Genomic DNA, 22059 nt, shown 5'->3' with positions numbered 1-22059 from the left:
AGAACTGTACACATATGCGTCAGAGGTTCTAGATATCCATTCAAGTCACTTGAGGTCTCAGAAGACTTCACTTTCGCTGTAGCTGGTCTACCTCTGCACTCACAATTTTAGGCCTAGATTTTTGATAGTTTTTTCTTAGTAATGCTTGATTTTCCTTTTCCCACTTTTAAATTATTCACAATTGTAAGTTGTTTTCTATCGTGGAAATATATTTAGTTTTTAATTTGTAAACAATACATAATTTGAAATTGTAAATATTACTTATTGTTCTGATACTTAAATAAAGATTGGTTTTATTACTTCATATATATCTTTTTATTTCATTATTATTATTACTATTTTTTTTTGTTTTTTGGCAGTTGAAAGAAACTTTTGAATTTTAGAGGTTGATAGTTTTTTTTTTTAATTGAAATGAAATGTTTTTTAATTCGAAAAAAATTTTCTTAGTTAAATTAACTTTTTTTAAGCTAAATTAAGTGCTTTTTAAATCGACAGAAATTGTAAATAGTGTTTTTGAATGAATAGTTTTTCCTTTTTTTAAGCGAGTTAATTGTAAATAGGATTTTAATTTAAATTATACAGTATGTCTTCTGTATTTTTAGATTCCCAACTGCTGATGCAACTTAAGATATGGCTTTTTACTTAGGAGAATAAAGATTGAATTCATTAGTGTTTCTTTATTTTTACTAAAAAAAAAAAAAAAATTCTTATTATTACTATTATTATTATTATTATTATTATTATTATTATTATTATTATTATTATCATTATTATTCCAATATAACATGTTTAAATTACAAACTAAGCCCACGACACAACACGAACATACAATAAAACACTACTGAGAAAGTAGAGCGCAACATTTTCTTCAAATAGATCTAGCGTACGTAAATGGAAGGACAAATTCGAATAATTTTATTGAGCAAGACATGGCGCTTGTTTTCATTTATTTTTCAGAGCACGTAACTCTTTCAGACCGCTGTATATGATTACAAGAAAAATGCACAACGCTCTCAGGGCCTTTGCAGAATAACTTTAAGTTAGGCTAGTGGTTCTATCAGTGAAGACCTATGCTTTAGCAACTCAAAGCCTTTTATTACCTGCAATTACTTTCCAACCTAAAATGTGCAACTGCATCCCTCACTCCAGCCTTGCCGATTTTCCAGACGCAGTGCACGTCGGCTTCGTCTCCACCAATAGCTTTGTACAACTCCCCGGACGTTTTATTCAAGGCACCACCACAGCCTAAAGAACATAGAATGCTGTAGTCAAATCTCTTTAGTACGGACACCAAAGCAACAGAGCGAAGTGTCCGTATTGGAGAGGTGTCAGTATAAAAGAGGTCAATGTGATGACGTAACTTTTATTACTCCACTAACAGTTTTAAGTCTTCATTAGCTAAAACCAGGCTAACGCTCGTCTTTTGTACATCTCAGCTACCGACAAATAACTGTTTTAAAACGAAACGAGCTACAGCGCAAGCTGCACATAAAGAGTTGAAAGCGTCTTTCGCTATTTTGAAAGTGCAGTACACAGTAACCAGAGTAAAAATGTAATACAAAAGATCTTTATTCTATCTATAGTTATTGAAGCCTTCAAAAAGTCGGTTCTGTTCCTCTGTAAACCTTTCGGAAAATCGTTGCTTGGTATACAGCGACTGGGCTTTATAACAACTTGCTACGATCAGTTGCAAAAATACTGAGACACTCCCAAGAAAAAACGACCTTTCCTGCTTCAAATCGCTCCTGGTCACAGGTCTGTGAGATATAATACTGACCTCCCTCCTCCCTCCCATTCAAAGTTGTTCCTCGAAGTTTTGAGCATGGTCTTGTACTGCTAGCAACTTCGATAAAGGGTGAATGGGGAATCACAAACACAAGATCATGGACAGGCCATTTATGCCAAAATACGGTGCAGTGTCTCAAGTACTTTTGCAATTAGTTGTCCCATTAAAGGTGTACTTCAAAGAGCAATTTCCACGTCTTAAATTCCCAAAACGTAGTTTGTAGCGACATAAATAAATAGAATGACACTTTCTGTTGCTTTTCCCAGCCGATACATCTTTGTCATTTATAGAAAACTGCCTAAAAAGGCACTTAAGAATGTAGTGACTTTTAAATTTTGCCTCAGTCTTGATGTAACGCATGCGCCGTTATCTACCGTGACATGGCTTAAAGTTTCGGCGTTGTCATTAGACTCTGAGAAGTGGGAAAGGATAATCAAAGCATAATTTTCCTTTTCTTAGTATTTAGAGATATTATACTTGTAGTTGCAAATAAAGTTGCCAAACATTCATTTTCACCCCTGTATCTGTAACGCAATGACATTTGATATACAATTGCGTTATCGCTGTTTTCAGTAAAACCGTTCAGTTTTTTCTTTTTTTATCTACTATGGTGAAAATAAGATGGTTATTAAAGTCCTTTAGAGCTAGAGAGCAGAAAAAGTTGTATGCTACGTTAGTTTCTATTTTCTGACGGTCTACCATTCTGGAACAGTAATAAATACAGTATATTATTATAGCGGTTCTCCCACGCGCGCGAAGCGGAGCCCCATAGCTAAGGAAATCTACCCATCCCAGAACATTTGGTAATCACGTGACCGTCCGACCGACCGACCGACCGACCGTCCGTCCGCACCACAGGCATACCAATGTTTACTCTTACACTTTCTAGCTACTTTGGAAGCCCAGGAGAAAGCTTATTGCACATCAATGTTGTCATCAATTGACAGCTGTCAAAACAGGGTATCCGCTGACCACTATCACCTGACCGTATCGCGGGCTCAGGTGTCGACCCATCAAGGTCGAGTATTTTTTAAGTTATCCGCTGACAATTTACTCGTTTTCAAATGATCGCAGGCTCACGTTTACTTTTGTTTTAAATTTACAACAAATATGTTGTGTTTATGTCAGTATCGCCCCGTACTATTACGATTTTGATTTCAAACTGACCTCAGACGCAAAAGTTTAGCCAGTTTTTTTAAAATACAGGCGGGGTCTGGTGGTCACGTGTTGGTCACGCTCCAAGTCCAATTTTTATGCTCCGATTGGTTAAAATTTGACAGGTGAGTTCATGCGTAAAATTTATGCAGCATCTTGAAAGTTGTTTACTTTCACAGCTGAAGCTGACAGAGTTTTGAGTCAACTTGTGATGTTTTTAACTGTCTTTTTCCGCTTGATGTACAAAATGAAATACAGCTGCTATCAAGAGTGTTCTCTTATTCATGGCTGGTTTGTTTATTGGGTTTTTTTGGTTGAAAAATGCGTCGCTTGTCAAAGCCGATAATCCCATTTCGCATGGCATCGTTTTTGTTTTTCACCTTGCTGGATGCGTACGAGAATTAGAAGGGCTCAAGCGATCCTTGCCTTACTTGATAGCTTTCAGGAGCTGCATCTCGAAATATGGTAAGCCTGAGTAATTATTGTATTTAAATCTATTTTCATGAAGTTCAGCGGCGCAGTTTATGAAGCTAGTTTATGCACGTTTGTATTAAGATTTGACTGAGACACTGATCTGACCTCGCATGAGGTTTGATATAAGCTTAAGCTTACAGAACTTTAAAAAGCCTTTAGTCGATATTAATTCACCGTAAATGGAAAGAAAAAACTTTCCGAAGAATATTTAGTTATAATTTTGGCTGTAGAAAGAAAGCTTTGAACGATTTTCTTGTCGTGAGTTCATCTTTGAAAACAGCCAACACCGGGAAACCGGCGGCTTAAAACATAAACTCTAAGCTTACTAGTAAAGACTTGAGAATTCTTAGACACACTTAAATACTCATTTGTTTAAAATGAGAAATAAAATGAGAAATTTCGCCGGTCTATTGAAACCGGTCGTTTGTACAATTTAGGGAGTTTAAGATCCAACGACGCGGACGACAACTAGAACGTAAAAAAATAATAGGTTTAATTAGCAAAACAACAACTTCGCACGTGCAACACACTTTTTTGTTCATTTCTTTCCCGTTTTTGCACGACTACGACGTAAAAATGCCTAATTTCGCATTTTATGGAGGACGTAAATAAGCAACGACGAAATTTTATTTCTCTTTCTGAACTTGAATATGGTCCCTTGAAATTCAGCTTTAGGAGGGTTCGCCTACAATTGACAAAGTAAGTGGGTAGGAATAATCGCTATAAAGACTGAAAAAAATAAACATCAATCCAGAAATTGCTCTCTTCAAACTGTAAATTATAAATGATCCTGAGAGAATATTCAATGTGTTAAGGATTTCCCTGCTCTACTGTTAGCTCTATACAGGAGAGGAAGGGCGATTCTTTTTTAATTTCGTTTTCGTCGACAAAAGGAATAGCAAAATCGCTCTCCGCGTCTTCCCCCATTTTGTTCTGCGTCATTTCGTGAAGGACGCGTGGCTCTCAGCGTGGGTCATCCACGCGGAACATATTCGCGCTATCTGATTGGCTGTTATCTAATCCCCCTTGAGATCTGTGGTGTTAAAAATAACTCGAGACGAATTACCTATGGGATAGGGTGTATATGGGGCATGCCCTCTCTGTCCCCTTTTATAGTCTCTTGGCTTGAATTAATTTGATTTGGGGACCAGAAAATAATGGCTAACAGTCAAGTACTTTTAATGTAGTTTTCATGGTCCATGATACATTTTGTTTACGCCATGAAAATAGTGAAAGGCCATTGAATTATTAATTTTCATAGGCCTTCAAAAAGCCATCAAAAAGCCATGAACATTTTTCAAGATCTATTAATGTTTCAATATTAATGGATAACCATGGGTTTTTCATGTTCCATGAATTCAGTGGCCTCATGAAAAAAACCATGAACTATACAACACCATGAGGATCCTTCTTTGTAATTCAAGGCATTTTCAATGCCATTAAAAGGCCATGACAAGCAATCCAAAATTTTCATGGTGTTTTCATGAGTATTTCATGGATTTGCCCCAAACTTTACTGGCTTTCATGGCCCATGAAAACTGAAAGATTAAGGGTTTTTTAATGGCTTTTTTTGTTTTGTTTTTTTTTCTCATGCTTTTTCCAGGGTGACATGCCATGAAAAATCTTACAAGATTTGCCATGAAAATACCATTAAAATCCTTTGAAATTCCCGTGAATTTACCATGAATTAATTAACCGGATTTTCATGGGCTTTTAGTTCATAGTGTATGAAGGACTCAGACGTAGCTCATCAGCCAGACTGGACGGGATTCACCCTGTGGAGATTCACCCGATCGGGAATAGGGATTCACCTGATCATCGCAGTGTCTGTAATAAAGAGGTTAACTTTACATGAATTTACTCTCTGGGGCCGAGATTTAGTGTCCGTTGTCCGTATTAGAGAGAGTCTGTATTTATAGAGTATTTTTTGGTTGTTTGTTTTTGTTTTTGTCTTTGTTTTTTTTAAGAAAATATATGAGACTTTTGTCAGGACATTGGAAACTGTCCGTAATAGAGAGGTGTCCGTACCGAGAGGTTCGACTGCATCATGAAAGTGTTTCTTTCAACTAAGCGACGGTTGACATACTTGATTTGAAACTGTGTCGCGTTCTAGCAAAGTTTATGAAAGGAATTTTTAAGACCAGTAGAGAAATCATTGTATATCTTGCTCGATACAAGAGAAGTTTATCAACTATGGGCAAGGAAACGGCAACCGTCCAATAAAGTGTTCAATTCAAGAACAAAACTATGTGGAGTAAGATTAAAAGGAGAAAATGTTTAAGTTAAGTTGCCAAGCAAGACATTGACGCTAAACAACGAGGCAGCAAATGTATCCCTTCACTAGATTAAACTATACCTAGAGAAAAATTATAAACACAGTTTCTTTACGTCTGACAAATTCATTTGACTTCTAACCTGGACAGTTTCCATCTACTATTGACACATCATCGATTGCGATGTCACTTTGATAGGAGGGTCCTCTGATTCCTTCAAACGTCACCTGTGTAGGACGCGGTCCCAATTAACTTTTTTTTGATAATAGTAAATGAAAAACAGAGACCCACAAGCAACTTTATATTAAACCATTTATACCGGGGAAGTAAAGGGTTCTGGGAGTCCAGGAGAAAAGTAGAGAGAGAGAGAGGTGAGAGAGGGAAGAACGGGAGGAAGGAACTCTTTATTATGGATGGGAAGCGAGAGAAATCGGGGAAAATACGCAACAATGCTCAATATTTCGCAATCACAAAAGCCCTAGGGGTAAGAAATTAAGGTAAAGGGAAGGGAGTCAGGAGTGCAAGATGGGAAGGGCGGGAGGTTTGGACCCCTGCACCACCTTCCCCACATGTCACCCCCCGCCTCCGCTAACGAAACCATAGATAATCCACAGTCGATTCATGTATTGGTGGACGTCCGGGGGAAAATGGGCGGAAGGGGTACGGGAGGCGGGAGAGGAGAGAGCGGCAGGAGAAGAGAGAGAAATGGGGGGAAATTACGCAACAATGGTCAGTATTCTGTAATCGAAAAAAAAAGGGATAAAGTCAAGAAAAGAGGGGGCGGGTTCCGGGATTGCAAGGTACGGGAGGCAGGAGTACCCCCCCCCTCCCCCACGGCACCCCCTCTCCCCCATTACTGTATAATGTTGATCGCTACTTAGTATCATAACTAGTTCTCAACTTGATCCGTGTACACATTTACCATGTCACTGAGGTATACTGTCCGCATGACTCTTTTCCAGTAGTTTCCCTGATTTCCTGACTTGGTGAAAATTTTATTATTTCCACTGAAAACATTTAGAGTACCCATTGTTGATCCATACATGTGATAGAAGAATTTTAAGCAACATGATGATTCATTTCTTGGCACCGTAAAGGTCAGTTTTGCATTATCACCGGTTGCCTGATTTGAAGCTTCAATATAGAAATATTTTCCTGTAACGAAAAAAAATATATGATAATGTGATAATGATAATAATTATAATAGATGAATAAATAACACGGTTTCCATCAATTCCATCCATTGTACAAAAATAGAAAGGGGTCTTAAAGGGCAGTGTTTAAAGACTATGCCCTGTAAAAAGGACAGCAGTATTTAAAGCCAAATTATTGAAAGGGTTACTACTTCTATCTCGTCTATAATAGTGTCATCAATGTTCTCTTAGGGTGGCGCAATGAAGAAACACGAAGAAGCCAAACCTAAAGAAAAAAACACAAGACAGAACAAAACAAAACAATATCGTGTTCATTTCATCGGCTTCCCAGTCTTCTTGTCATTAGCACTGAGCTTAAGTAATGACCAGTGACGACGACAATGAGTCCGGTAGAAAAGCAACGGGCTTAGAAAAACAAGAACTTTACGCGTACATCATGCTTTTTGTACATTTCTTTGCCGTCGATGCACGACTACGTGACAGTGCCTAACTTCACGTTTTACTGAGAATAGGAACACAAGACAACATCTTTCTTTTTATTTTCCTGAATCAAAGGCTTTGATACATTCCTTAAGAATCAAATCCAAAAAATTGCCAACGTTTGACGAATTAAACGAGATGGGAGAAGCGTAAAAAAGTTTGAGGCAGCGCAAATTCACTTTTCGTAAAAGTCACCGTCGTTGTTGCTTTCGCTCCTTATTCGCTCTGTGAATAGAGGGGGTTGCTGAATATACTTACATACATTAAGAGAATGTTAAGGGGTAAATTTCAAAAGCCATCAAACCTGATCCACTTGTATGATCCGAGAATGGCCCAGTACCGGACGAAGGTGTGGAACCAGAGTACAACGTCCAGTCAAATACATCCTCCCTCGACTGGCTACATCCGAAGCACAATCCATTATCAAAGTTACAGGATACTAAAGGAGAATCGGGTAAATAAAGCAGGTGTCATTTTCCTTGAATGATCGTTCCATTGTATACAGATGAATGGTACAAATGCCAAGACGATTTACACCACAATGGTAAACAAAGCCACGAAGTTTGAGTAGAAGAGCGGAAGAGTGTGTGGTTAAAATGAGAATATTCAGGTTAAGGTGCTGTTGATGTTTTAAAAGATTTATAGCCCTACAAGCAGGATTACTTGTGCGAGTTCTGGAAAACATTTTGGCGGCGGAGTGACACACCAGCGAAAAAGTCGTTTTCCACAAACTCGCACAAATGAACCCGCACGCAAGCTAAAGATATACATCTCATTTATTTTTACCTTCACAGCCTCCACTGTTTATTTCTACACTATCAATCGCGATATCGCCGGTAAATGACTTTCCTGCAATCCCCTCGAATATTACCTGCGAAAAGAGTTAATTTTAGTAAGCAATATACCTGTCACTTCCTATCTGTTTATTGGGGTAATAAACTAAGCTTTCTCTTCCCTTTTCTTCCCACCATCTCACGACGATTACCTCGCTAGTTGGCAGTTAGTAAGTGCGAAGTATTTGGCAAAGCTTCGTTATAGTCGGGTGGTCAATCGTCAAGAAGAATTTGTTTGCTATTGATTATTTATGATAATGATGATGATGATGATGATAACGATGACGATGACGATGATGATGATGATGATGATGATGATGATGATGATGATGATGATGATGATGATGATGGTGATGGTGATGGTGATGATGATGATAATTATTGCTATTATTATTATCGCTATTATTATATGTTTTCACCATGAGGGGGGAGGGAGGTTATGCATGTATAAGGTGGGTCAAAAGATTTCAAACTAAAAGTGAGGAATAGTTAGTTCAGACGATTAATTCGACTTAACTAAGAACACGCTAGAGAATTTTTTTGTCTCTCACCAGTCCACTCAGAATTATGTTTCTCTCCACCATAATCCAGTTAGTACTCTGATGTCCTGAAATATTAAAGACTTTGCTGTTTCCGCTGTAGACGTTGAGAGTTCCAACTGTAGCGCCATACATATGATAGTAAAATGAAAGGCACGACATTTCTCCGTTGTTTGGAACAGTAAGAATAAGCTTGGCTTTGTCGCCGGGTCTTCTTGGGGAAGACGCTTCAATGTACATATATTTTCCTTTAAGAAAAGAGGAGAAGGGAAATATTACTCAAACTATAAATAAAGGACGACTGGACGGCTGGATGTGCATCCATGTAATAACCTCTTTTATTGTTTTTAAAGTGTATAATGACTCCTACCTAGATTAGCTTTATAGCTATTTGTTTCTAGGTTATACCTTAAGTACCTTACATACTCAGTAGTAACGTCGTGTTTATTTTTTTTTGTTTTGTTTTTGTTTTCTGTGTGTGGTGTAAAAATAAAGTTTTTGCCTTGTCTTGTGCTATGAACCTCAAGTGAGTGATTTGTTGTGGTTTTGCTGTTTATGCTTTTGATTGTTTACATGTGGTTGTCGCATCTTTTAACAGAAAAGTCAACAAAAAAGTTGTCTTCGGTTCTTTTCTTTAAGGCCCAGCTTTGACTAAAAAACGTATAATAAAAATCCACATAAAACATAAAATACTTCATAACTAATGAGGTTTAATCATTATATGTATGTATAACACAGATTAAAATACACTTCACTAGAATGGCTACGGGCACTTAATTAAATTTAGTTACAAATAAGTAGATACTTTAACTGCATACGTGCAACATAGTTACATTAAATTTTACTTCATTGAAATAACTACGGGAACTCATAGTTAATTTAAGTAGTATTTCTTCTGCAGTGAGGAGGAAATGGGGACTGAAATAAAACATGATAACTAAACCTGACCTGATCCCCCTTGACCAGAAGACGGGCCAGTAGATGCGGATGGTGTTGAACCAGACGAAAGTGTCCAATCAAAATCATCTGAAGAAGATTGGTTCCACCCGGAGCATAATCCATCGTCGAATGAGCACCATACTAAACACGTTAAATTAATGATAAACAAACAAACATTTTCATTTTTCCTCCAAACATCAACTTCCTGGTTAAGACTAATTAACAAATTTATTTTTCATCTATTCAAATGAATATTTATCCAGGGGCATCTAATTTAGCAGAGCTCCTTTAAATGAAGCCCTGACACAACCAAAACTTAACAATTAATGAAATCAATGAGGCTGAATATCTTATGAAGAATAATTCTCCATAATTCTTCATATGATACGAAAGCCGAATTCAATAATTGTTTTATTATTCATTCAAAATAATTCCTACTATAAAAACATAGCTAAAATATGCTTACCTCCATCGATCCATCGATGTTAAGTTCATCTCCGATAGTGTACGTTTAGGTTTGTCCAGCTCCGCAAATATTCTCCAAATAGCAGATGTCGCCCTCCGAGTTGTCTTCTTGCTGTTTTTGATATGATTTTTAGACATTACTTCGCCTAGTTCAAGCTTAATCTTAAATTCACTGAGCGTCGCTATGGAACGTAGCAGTTTTCGCCAGGAGAACCCAGCAAATCATGGCTGCTGCTGTCGTAGCCATGAACTTGGTGCGTGTACCTTACCTCCAAATGTAAGTGCAATGACGTCATTCCATGAAGACATTTAAAGACCAAGACGCACACAGCCCTGATAGATGGACCCTCAATAATACAGGCGGCACGTCTGTTTAGCTTATCTAAATAAAATTTGCTCCCATTTCCACAACTGTCCCATAAAGACGAACGGTATTGGAACAGAGGCAGTACAAAATAAATGCAGTAGCACCGACAATGCGTCGATTACATAGTCAGTGACCTAAAACTAGTAAATAAACGTTGGCTAGGTGGTGAGAGCAAGGGAACCTTTTTCTCAGCTTGTAAGATCTAGACAGGGGTTTGTAAAACAATCATAAAAGCTGTTTAGTGTACTTACCTAACGCGGACACCGATTGATTTTGTGGTAAAACAGTAGGCGGTATTACTTGATAAATATGGTTTGTTAACCATGCTTTCAGATCTCTAACGTTAACATTTACTCCATACTTAGAAGCATACGCACATCTGTAACCCCAACTAGTTACGCCTTCAAGAAACCATGTACCGTTAAACTCACACACCAATGGACCACCACTATCGCCTTGACAAGTGTCAACTCCTCCTGTATCCAGGCCAGCACAGAGCATCGAATTATCAATCTTTCCAGGGTAGAAATTCAGACAACGCCCCTTGGAGACCAATGGAATCTGAGCTTCCATAAGGGTATTTGGCTGGGACCCCCCTGAAGACAGTGTACTCCAGCCAGTAATCCAGCACTTTTTGTTTAAATTGTCAAAAGGAAGAGCGTGTTGCATATCAGGAAGGCAAACAAGGCCGATGCCCACCCCAAGATTTGCAGGATTTAAGAGTTTAATCAGGGCGATGTCATTGCTGTAGTTCAACGGGTTATTGTAGTTTTCATGCCTGATGATCTGTGCGACACGGATTTCCTGTTCTGTCCCAACACTGCCAGTTGTTCTATAGTGGGCTCCCAACCTAAACAAAAAATAAATATTAAGTAAATAAATAATTAATTGTTTGATTGATTGGTTGATTAATTAATACGACAGAAGACAGAAGTGCAAGCAATACAACCTCGTTCCCAGGCTCCCCCGGTCCTCTCTATCCTGCTCCAAGGGACGAGGAAGAGGGGGACGCTGGGAACGAGGTTGTATAAAAATATTGTGAAAAAAAAGTATATGGTCTAAATTAATTAAATAATTAATCGATTGATTGATTGATTAATTAATAAGACAGAAGTCAGAAGTGCAAGCAATGCAACCTCGTTCCCAGGCTCCCCCGGTCCTCTCTATCCTGCTCCAGGGGACGAGGAAGAGGGGACGCTGGGAACGAGGTTGTATAAAAATATTGTTTAAAAAAAAGTATATGGTCTAAAATTACTCAGATTATGACGATGATGTGATAATGATGACGATGATATTAACAACAACAAGGCAATTATGAACAAACTTAATGATTATCCTTTCCAGGACCAATGTGATCGTAGTTGTGAATTTAAAGGAGACGTTAAGTAGCCAGAGTTACTAAATGATGCACGCTGTTGAGACCTCAAATGTAATAAAGGTTTTAAGTGTAATAACTTTTGACCCTAAATGTAATAAAGGTACTAGATGTAAGAAATTTTGGACCTAAATTAACTAAAGGTCCCAAACGTATAAAAAACTTAATTAGTATGGAAACTAGACTTGTGTGTGCAAAATACACTTCAAATGGAGAGTTGTACTTTAGTACTTCTTCTTGGTTCCTCGTCTAAAAATCCTCTGGTTTTCAGCCAGTGCTTTCTCCTAATAAAGACTTTTCTTCCGACCAGTTTTAAAGAATCATACTCCATCTTGGAACATAGAGCAAGAACATAGGGCGCAATGACTTCTATTTCCCTTGATACTGGGGATGGTATGGGCGGCTGTATACCAATTTCACTCGCAATTTACGAAAACGTCCTTTCAGAGCTCCTTTAAATTCAGAACCTTGGTAACTTTGCAGTACAAGAGAGGGTCCATTTTCTATTTCACTTTTAACTCAGCCGCAATTACTTTGCTATTTTTACATTAAACACTTCAAAGACAAATGAAGCTAAAAAAATTTTGCCAAGAGATCATTCTCTCTTGATTTTGCACATGTGGATATGCCTGTGGTTTAATTTAAACTTTACTGTAGTTTCCAACAAACGAAGCTTAGGCAAATGAAAGGGTAATTTTTTGTGTGTGTTTGGAATTCTCTTTTCGTGACAGCAGTTATTACACTGCCTTCAGTTGGAGTCCTCATTCTAGTGTGCTTTGTTGCAAACAAAGAGGGTAAAATTATAAATTTCAAAAAACTACACTACCCCTTGGAACAAGAATGTGGTTTTACAAAAAAATTAGCGAAGTTCAGAAAATAAATGTTCAAGTTTGCATGTTTCGACAAGGACCATAGCTGGCTAAATATGCTTCAAAGGAAATTTATAAAACCAGGAAAATGGTGACATTTATCCTTTTCATTCTCTTTATAAACTTTGCAAAACATTCAATTTTCTTTTTTCTCTTTCTTGTACTTTAGTCCTTTGGGGGATTTTCTCAGTGCATACCCTTCTCTGATGTAGTACTCACTCTTATTAGCAACTGGATTAGCCTCGACTCTTGTCCCCACACTAAACCGTTATAATCATTTCAAGTATAATTCAGAACGATAGGGTAATTTTTGCACCAACAATTTAAAGGAAATACTTGAAACCGAAGTCACTATCTAATATTAACTACTAAATACGGTATTGCTGTTGGAAATATTTATTGATTATCAGTCCAATGATGTTCCAGTGAAGGTTTTGAGGATTAAGTAAACCCCTCCCAGCCTTCTGATATTAAAAATAGCTTATACTGACAGACCCAGTATATGTGAATCAAAGTGACGGGAAAATTTACCCTGGCTTTAAGTCAACTGGCCCTGTATTCTGTATTTAAGCCCATAAATATTTGTTCAGGCTCCCAATGTACAAACAAAATTACGAGCAGCGAAGTAGAAAATTGGTTTAAAGGACAATTAAATACTGAATGTTGCAAGGCTCATACTGATGTAGTGTGCTCATAGCATATGTTTAGGATAAGGAAGAGAGTCCTAATGCCGCTGCAAGTGGAAAAATATAAGAGATGGGGCAGGCTGGTCACTCGTAGAATTCACGGAGCTTATAAATAACTGAACTTGCCGAGATGCCGAATCATGAAGAGTGAAGTAACCCATGACTGTCCAAAAATTCCATTAAAAAAAATTCATGAAAACCTTTTCTTGATATTTGGACGCTGGAAAACTTAAAACCGAGGAAAAAGTCATCGTCCTTCCATGTCTGCATTCTCCGCCATATTTGTTTCTTTAGGGAAATTGGTGCTCAGTCTCACTCGGTCAAATTTCTTAACTGGGGCGATCATGTAAATTCGGTTCCAGACCTCGCTGCCAGCCCTCCCTGGACTTCAATATGGCGTAGAAAGTAAATCGCCTGGCTATGACATTTAAAGGGACTGTGACACGCTTCTGCGCATGTGCGGCAACTTGTTTTCTGTTCTGGCGAACAGTTTTTCAAGATTGGCGTTTTGGTGAAGAAATCCTCTTCCATCGACCCTGAGGCGCCCGAGAAAGCCATAATATCAGTATTCAAGAGCTATTTGGTCCATTTGGGAAGTTTTAAACGCCATATTTGTATTTTTGTGCAAGTATTGTCCAGAAAATTCGAGGTCATTGAGGAGAACCGTACGAAGCCATGTTCGTTGTTGTCAGTGTTCCTACAAACGGATCAAATTGGGCCTTTAATGTGGTCATCTGGCTTTGTTTTCTGTCTATTAATGTTATCCAGTCAACGATCTACCTTTGCGAATATTTTTTAAACGATAAATATGTAAAGATAGTTAAAAAGGGTTTCCTCGATACAGCCGTGGACTGCTAATGGGACGCAGCGGCGAGTGAAGCTGATCTGCGACATGACTTCCGATTGTCTGCAACAATTTAATTTATCGACTGCCTGGAATCAGAAGGAGAAAACCCAGCAATCTTTTGTTGTAGAGGAATTCGTGTGAGGTTTGAGGCAACAATCCATCGAACATGAAACGTTTTAACAGGCATTCGATTTATGACTCCGATCCGTAGTTGTGTAGCAGAAAGCACTGACAACAGGCCGCGCGATCTTTACTGATGTAGTTCACTGGGAATGTTCCTTGTATCTTTTCTGTATGAGCGTAGATGTTTATGAATTGATCTTTTAAAAATAAATTGTTGCCTGAATGTTCTGCTTAACATCTAGTTTCTTTATGTGTTAAATCGATAAAGTTTGTTTTGCGGAACACCCGACGCAACGACTCGAAAGGAATTTTTTCATTTGCTGGTAAGCAAATGGAAACCTATGCCATAGTGATGGGCTCCTGTTTATGCCTTTTTTTGCGTTGTTCTTTTAGAATGATCTTTATACTCATACGTTATGTGGCTACTATTGCAATGAAAGCGTTTTATGATGAAGCGCTAAGAATTGCTTTCAAACACTGCTACGATTTTCAGCTGCATGAACACTGTAGCTCAGTCGATTGATACCAGAGTGTTCATCGCGCTAGCCGACCGCATGGCATGGCTTATTTCTTATTATAGCGCGCATTTAGCTAGCATTTTAAGCAAAACGTTTGCCTCGTCCTATACTGTGTGTTTTGATCACCGGTCAGGAGCTATTTGCAGGTATTTCTAAGTTTATATAGGGTATACAGAGGGATCAGAAAGGTTTGTTTTCAAATTATTTTTAATTGCAGATCGGAGACTGGTTTTCTAGCGTGGGTACGTAAAAATACACGTAGGTAAATGTTTGTTTCAAAGCAGGACAGGGTTGTTAATCTTATTCTTATCAGCTGCAACATTTATCTGAGGAATACCAGAGAATCAATATGAATTATGGGGATATATAAAATCGATATATAAAATGTCACAGCTCACACATGCGCACTATCGTGACACAGTCCCTTTAAGTCAATGCGACTCTATCAAGGTTACGGCCAATAGTTATTCTACTCTTACTACTTTATTACACTTAGAACCTTTATTACATTTAGGGTCATTTATTACATTTGAGGCCTCAATTCAACAACGTACAGAAGCACAACTCATACTTCAAAATGTAGCATACTGCTGCATGCCGTCGCGATTGAAATCACTTATAACTTAAGACAATACAAAGAGAGCTCGATAAATTTCAGGCAATCATTGCGCCCAAAGCTTCTCCCTAGAGTTTCCTAAGTGAGGAATTTCTTCTGGTTTTGAAAAAGTTAAAGCGTAACTTACTTTACTTTGATGGAAGACGGCGATTTCCCTCTGACACAATGTGCAGCGGTCACCACCCAGTAATGGTCTACTAACGATCCACCGCAAAACTGACTTCCAGAAGTTCTGATCAACATCACCTGCCACGGCCAGCTATTCACTCTTGCAACTGAACCACCAACAATTTGACTACTAGCGCTTGGTCGAGACCCACAGAATACTTTATATAATAGAAAAATAAAAGAAGCCATCAGAAAAAGGCGAAAGCGTTTGTCTGATTGGGTCAGATAATTTGTTACAAAAACAAAAAACAAAAAACAAAGACAAAAACAAAAATGGGTTGTGCCCGGGTATTATTTAGCAGTGGAAGAGGGAGGTAAAAGCTCAGGTATGAACTAGGGCTACAAACAGGGAACAAGAAGGAAGGCTACAAGCAGGTAGTATAAACCTTCATAGCACTTACATCGATGCTAAAGTACTAACTTTTCAGTGCCAAAGGACATCATAATGATCTGGATGCGCCTTCCCTTTTCTTCGAAGGACTCATAGCGGAGCTCCTTGCGCGCGCGAAGCGCGCGCGAGCGGAACACCATAACTAAGATAAATTGGTAAACTATCCATCCGCGAAATTTTGGTTATGACGTCAGCGTACGTCCGTCCGTACGGACTTTCCGCGTAGTGGAAAGTAGTCCGCATGGACTCTTGAGGTAGGGGAAAGTAGAGATTTTTTGGCGGGAAATCGCATGGCGCAACGTCGCGCAATTATATCGCGCAACTGGTTTTGAAAAAAGAAATTTCAAGCAACTTAGCAAAAAGATTTTTCGACAGAGCCTTTATAACTTTTTATTACAACTTGCGAAAGCTATTATGTCAACAAACAACAGCAGAGAGATTTTAGCGTGTAGACGACAGGTTTTAAGCGGAAAGCAAAGAGAAGGTGAACGGCAGAGAGCAAGAGTCAACAGGCGTAGAGCAAGTGAAGACGATCGCCAAAGAAAGCGCGTTAGAAGCGGAAGAAGAAGACAAAATTTTAGCGAAGAAAGTCGGCAAGTAGAAAGAGTTAGGGCGAGAAGAAGGAGAGAAAATCATAGTGAAAAACGCCGGCAAGAAGAACGAGACAGAGCTGGAATGAATAGACAAAGGCAACGCGAAACGGAAATACAAAGGCAAAGAGAACGGCAGCCAAATAATGACATGATGACAGAAAGTGTTGTGTTAATGTCACTATGGCCCCGCGCTATTAACATTTGGATTTCAAAGTGATCTCGGACGTGAAAATTCAGCCAGTCATTTAAAAATGCAAGAAGGGAAGACAGAGGCTTTTCACTTTTCTCACCAAAGTCACGCGTTGATCACGCTCTACGACCGTCCCATTTTTATGTTCTGATTGGCCAAAATTTGACAGGTGAGTTCATGCAGAAAATTTATACAGCATCTTGAAACTTGTTTACTTTGACAGCTGAAGCTGACAGAGTTTTTTGTCAACTTGGGATGTTTTTTACTGTCTTTTTGCACTGGATGCATAAAATGAAATACAGCTGCTATCAACAGTCTTCCGTTATTCATGGCTGGTTTGTTTATTGAACTTTTGGACATGAGAAATGCGCCGCTTGTCAAAGTTGGAAATCCGATTTCGGTTGACATCGTTGTCGCTTTTCACCTTGCTGGATGCGAGTTCAAAAGTCCCTCAGTCAATTCTGGCCTTACTTGATACCTTTCAGGAGCTGCATCTAAAATGGTAAGCCTGAGTACTTATTGTACACAGTGCATGTGTTTGTTTTTTTATATCTAATTTCATGAAGTCGAGCGCAGTTTGTGAGGCTAGTTTATGCACGTTGGTATTAAGATCTGAGACAATGATCTGATCTAGTATGAGGTTTGATATAAGCTTACCGAGCTTTAAAAAGCCTTTAGTCGATATTTTCTCTCTGCAAATAGAAAGAAAAAACGTTTCGAAGAGTATTTAGTTATAATTTTGGCTGTAGAAAGAAAGCTTTGAGCGATTTTCTTGCCTCGAGTTCATCTTTGAAAACAGTAAACACCAGGAAGCCAGCTAAAAGTTTTAAGCTTAAGCTTAAAGACTCAGGATTTTTAGAGACGCTTTAATACTTGTCTTCGTGAATGAAAATTGTTGTCTCTGTAAATGTTTCATCGAATTACATTTCTTTTATTGATTGTTAGTAGTCTCTTGCAATTTTAATCGCTTTGCCGTTTGTTTTCAGTCGTTCATAAACATCGCTTGCAGGAGTACTCAAAATGCCGCGCGTATCAAACCGTTTTTAAGATTACACATCGTTATAAAACCATAGAATAAAAAAAAATAAACGCAATACATTCTTTATTATGTTGAAGCGTAACTCTTTTAAAGTTCACTGAAAATTTGGCGCTTGTCAAAAGCGAAAATTAAACCGGCTGGCCGTATAGGTGATTTTGGAAATTTTTTGAACAGTTTCGCTAAAAGCCTACGCGTGCTTCGTACGGTTCTGAATATTGAATGAATGCAATTTGTCTTGAAAAATTGTGAAATACTGCATTTTGTCTGAGGTCTGTATGATAAAAACAGCGCCTCATATTACTGTTTCACCTCAGATGTGATATATAAAAAGTATGAAATGTTGGTTTACACGCACCCAGAGTTGTTGGCAAGATTTTGTTAAGTAAACTTGTCGAACGCAAAAAATTAGGCCTGATTTGTTTTCCAAGAATTCGTTTTCCAAGCCTAATCTACTGTGATCAAGAGCCATTATGGCTCTTAAATGTGATCGAAGATGATTGCTATATTTTGGGTGTATATATACGGTTATCAATTCGATGTAAGATTTTTTTTCACTCTAAAATCACTTAGCCTTAGCTTTCCCTAAAAAGTCACATGGGTGCCCTTAAGTTAACTGATTTGTGGATTACATGTTTATTGTTTGATTTAAATTATAAATTTATTAATGGGAGCTTCGCTTTTAGCCCTGGCTAAATCTATATATTAATCTTATCAAACAAAAGTTTCCGCATTCGAGATCGTGGCGTATGGCCTGGTTTAAATTAGAGGTTAGCTGGTGGCGTTTAACAATACCCACATAAACAGAAAGCAATGCAAAATGCATGTATAGTTTACCATCAGTGGTTGTAGCCAGACTTTCACTGGTTTTGTAGGCTTGCCCAGTCTCGTCAATTCCATACACGCAAAATCGGTACATCGTGGATGGTCTTAGCCCGGTGACATCTTCAGTTGTCGCACTTCCTGGAAAAGTTTCTACAGCCAGTACATATCCCGCTGGAGTTTTAAGAACAATCAAATAAAAACTGGCAGTCCGGTCAATGTACGTGTGCAGTGCAGACAACTGAATAGTAAAACCAAATTGACTGGACATCAAAACAGTCACATTCCATCCTGAAAGCGGTAAAGCTGGAAAAGAAAATATAATAGTAATAATAATAATAATAATAATAATAATAATAGTAATAATAAAAATAGAAATAATAATAATAATAATAATAATAATAATAATAATAATTATTATTATAAACTGTAATTTGTAATTATCATAAAAATTATCCCAGGACCATCTGACGCCACTTTTTTTAAAAAAGCTTTATACCTTTGAGAATTTTATACATAAAAGAATGTCAGACTATTTGCCATAAAATATCTTCCCATGTCACACTTACGGTAATGACGTCATCAGTCGAGTGACTATTGCCGAATTATAATTTTTTTTGTTGCTATGACCAGAGTTCATTATCGAGTTGAAAACAAATAGCATATTTGAGGTTTTGGTCGTGTGAGGTATTTAACAATAACAAGTTGACGTCCGGCATTTAAAATTTAAGGTGGCGATGAACATGACCGAAAAATCAGACACTAGGCCGAGGGCTTTGAAGAGCCAACGTTTCATCATATGGCAGTGACAATTTGCAGGAAAGTAATATTCTACCTGATAATTTTTTTTTCATGACCAAAAGATGGGCATGACGTCATCAGTCACGTGATCAGAACGTTTTTGAATATTTTAGTTCGTTTTTAAAGAACATTTTTCGTCATAAATTGGCCACTTTTGTTATTTTTCTCTACCAATCTTAATACTGTATTGCCTCTAAGTAATTATAATTCCATTTTCAGCGCAGAGGCAAGCGAAAACTGAGCCAGAAGTTTAAAAGTTGCGTAAATTGACCGATATTGCAAGTTAACATCGAAAAAGAGACCTAGTATGAGACTTTTGAAGAATTCTTTTTTCAACTAAACTGTTTGTTTCCCGAAATAAAAGTTCAATGTTTGTTAATAAAGGAGTACTTTAAAAGGCAAAAGGATTTATTTGGCGGCCATATTGGTTTTCTTCTTTCCGGGGAGGGAGGTCATGTAGCAGCTCTTCTAATGCTAAATGCCAAATGGTTTGCTACCCTAACAGCAGCCGCGCGATCGATAGTTCATAAATTCCTCAAACGGGTTTGCATGGTCTAAGTCTCTCTTTTTTGAACTTAACGTCTAGCTACGATCTGTTAAAGAGTTAATTCTACACAGAAACAACAACAACAAACAACAACAAATTTTATTGAAAATCGGAAAATAACTAATTACATTACTTTCCCACCCGCAAATAGCTTATGAACTAATCGAGGCGGGGGGAGCTGAACACAATTTACAAAACAAGATTTATATATAGATGGACTAAATAACAGTGAAGACACTACAATACAGTAAATAGAATTTAAACTAACATAAAACAAGGCATGTACATAACGATTACGAAGAGAGGCTAACCTAAAGTATTAACCGAAAAAGTCAGTCTTGAAAACTGTCAATCATCATAGGGAAGTAAAGTATACCTCTTTTGAGCACAAATGGCGGTCGAGTTTGTTCATTCTAGATAACAGAAGCTGACGAACGTTTATTTTAAAGACGGTAATGGCAAATTGCTCGGTACGGGTGAAAGTAATCATATATATTTAGTTAAATGCGGTAGCGACCGTAGATTTCCTTACAACAAACAGTAATAAAAAACTTTTCGAAACTCCAACTCTAAATTTTGCATGTTTATTAAAAATAGTTGTCTCGTTTTGATAAAATAAACAAACTCGACAGTGATTTCTCGTATTGGCAATTTTTGTCACTTGCTTGCCCCGTGAAGTACCACGTGACATTGCTTTTATCCCATCAATCCTAGAGCGCGTGCAAAGATGGCGCGTATCGTGAATAAGGTCTATTCTACCTAGCTGGTGGGGAACGGTTTGAACTAAGATGGCCACCTTTATAGATAGCGCTCGATCTGGACAATCGTAAGGAAACAACTATACTGTAAGCACTTAATGAATAAGATAGAAACAGTAAAATTAGTACACTAAATTAGTACACTGTATCGACAAAAACATACCTGAAGATATGCCATTCTTCAAAACCGCAAACTTGATTTTCACGCTGCTTTGAGGGTTTTCTAAATACACTTGAACTGAGATGTTACCGGACGAACCAAACTGTACATCCAACAAATTCTCTGTAGCGAAAGGCACACACCCTCGTTGATAGAAAACCTCGGTACCTACTCCATCAGTGATCTTGACATATTCCCTGTGTGATAAAGACAAAATATGACAATTAATAACAGCTAAAATATCTTATATCAGTTGCAATAATAATGATAACGATAATGATAATAACAAAGGTAACGATAATGATTATCATAGTGATTATGATACTGATAATTATAATGATGATAATGATAGTGTTAGTTATAGTGATGAATGGCAATGAAAATGACAATAATACATAATAATGACAATACACAGTGATCATAACTGCATTGGTAGTGATAAAAAACGGTTTAGAAAAGTTAATTAGTGTAACGTCATGAAACATCAGCTTCCAGGAAATGTAAAGGACAACGTTGCTGGGAATGACACATCGAAAGGTCCTTTCAATCAAGTAGCAAAAAAATCTTTACTTTATACTTATAGGGATATTACTTTTCTTTTCAAGCAAGGTTATCATCAGCTGTTCAGATTCACAAAGAGGGTATTATGAAAATCGTTATCAAAAGTAATCAATAATACTATCTACAATACAATTCAAGGACTAAAAATATTTACTTAAAAAAGCTGACTTTTCAGTGTCCTTTTAAAAGAGTCAAAACTTGGTAATTCTTCTGTGTGAGTCTCCAGAGAGTTCCACAATGTTTGTGCTTTGTAACAGCTGGACTTACGAAGTAGCTTTGCCTTGGGAAAAGGTCTATCAGACGTAAGCTTTCTTTGTAAAATATAACTGCAGTCGTACTTTTTAAAAAATTCTGGATAGTTTCAGGAGCAGTTTGGAAAAACAACTTATTGGCCAGTAATTATAACTTTAGATCATATAGATTATTTAATGAAAACCAGTTCGCAAGATCTAGCTATTCTAGCACCTTGTCGCTTGACGTGTACCCGAATTTAAACCAAATATAATCTTAGGAGCCCGAACATGGATGTTTTC

General features: G+C 37.6%; 1 protein-coding gene across 1 annotated transcript; it reads right to left on the bottom strand.

Annotated features, from left to right (window-relative positions):
- Positions 1-6577: 6577 nt before the first annotated feature.
- LOC140944398 (MAM and LDL-receptor class A domain-containing protein 2-like) lies at positions 6578-15856 on the bottom strand. Its single transcript, XM_073393547.1, has 7 exons — positions 15627-15856; positions 10717-11315; positions 9643-9774; positions 8707-8942; positions 8109-8193; positions 7627-7761; positions 6578-6843 (listed from the first exon to the last, which is right to left on the bottom strand). The coding sequence occupies exons 1-7, from the start codon at positions 15854-15856 to the stop codon at positions 6578-6580; spliced, it is 1683 nt and encodes a 560-aa protein (XP_073249648.1).
- Between the last annotated feature and the right edge of the window lie 6203 nt (positions 15857-22059).

This window comes from Porites lutea, chromosome 7 (genome assembly GCF_958299795.1).
Source record: "Porites lutea chromosome 7, jaPorLute2.1, whole genome shotgun sequence".
NCBI classification, from domain to species: domain Eukaryota; kingdom Metazoa; phylum Cnidaria; class Anthozoa; order Scleractinia; family Poritidae; genus Porites; species Porites lutea.
This window is presented reverse-complemented; position numbering and strand designations above follow the sequence as displayed.

Excerpts from the sequence above, each read along its gene's own strand:
- LOC140944398 (XM_073393547.1), bottom strand. The coding sequence starts at position 15,856 with ATGGCTTCTTTTATTTTTCTATTATATAAAGTATTCTGTGGGTCTCGA. Across the intron at positions 9,775-10,716 it reads TCAATCGGTGTCCGCGTTAG|TATGGTGCTCATTCGACGAT; the intron begins GTAAGTACACTA and ends TAACGTGTTTAG. Across the intron at positions 6,844-7,626 it reads GGATCATACAAGTGGATCAG|GAAAATATTTCTATATTGAA; the intron begins GTTTGATGGCTT and ends TTTTCGTTACAG.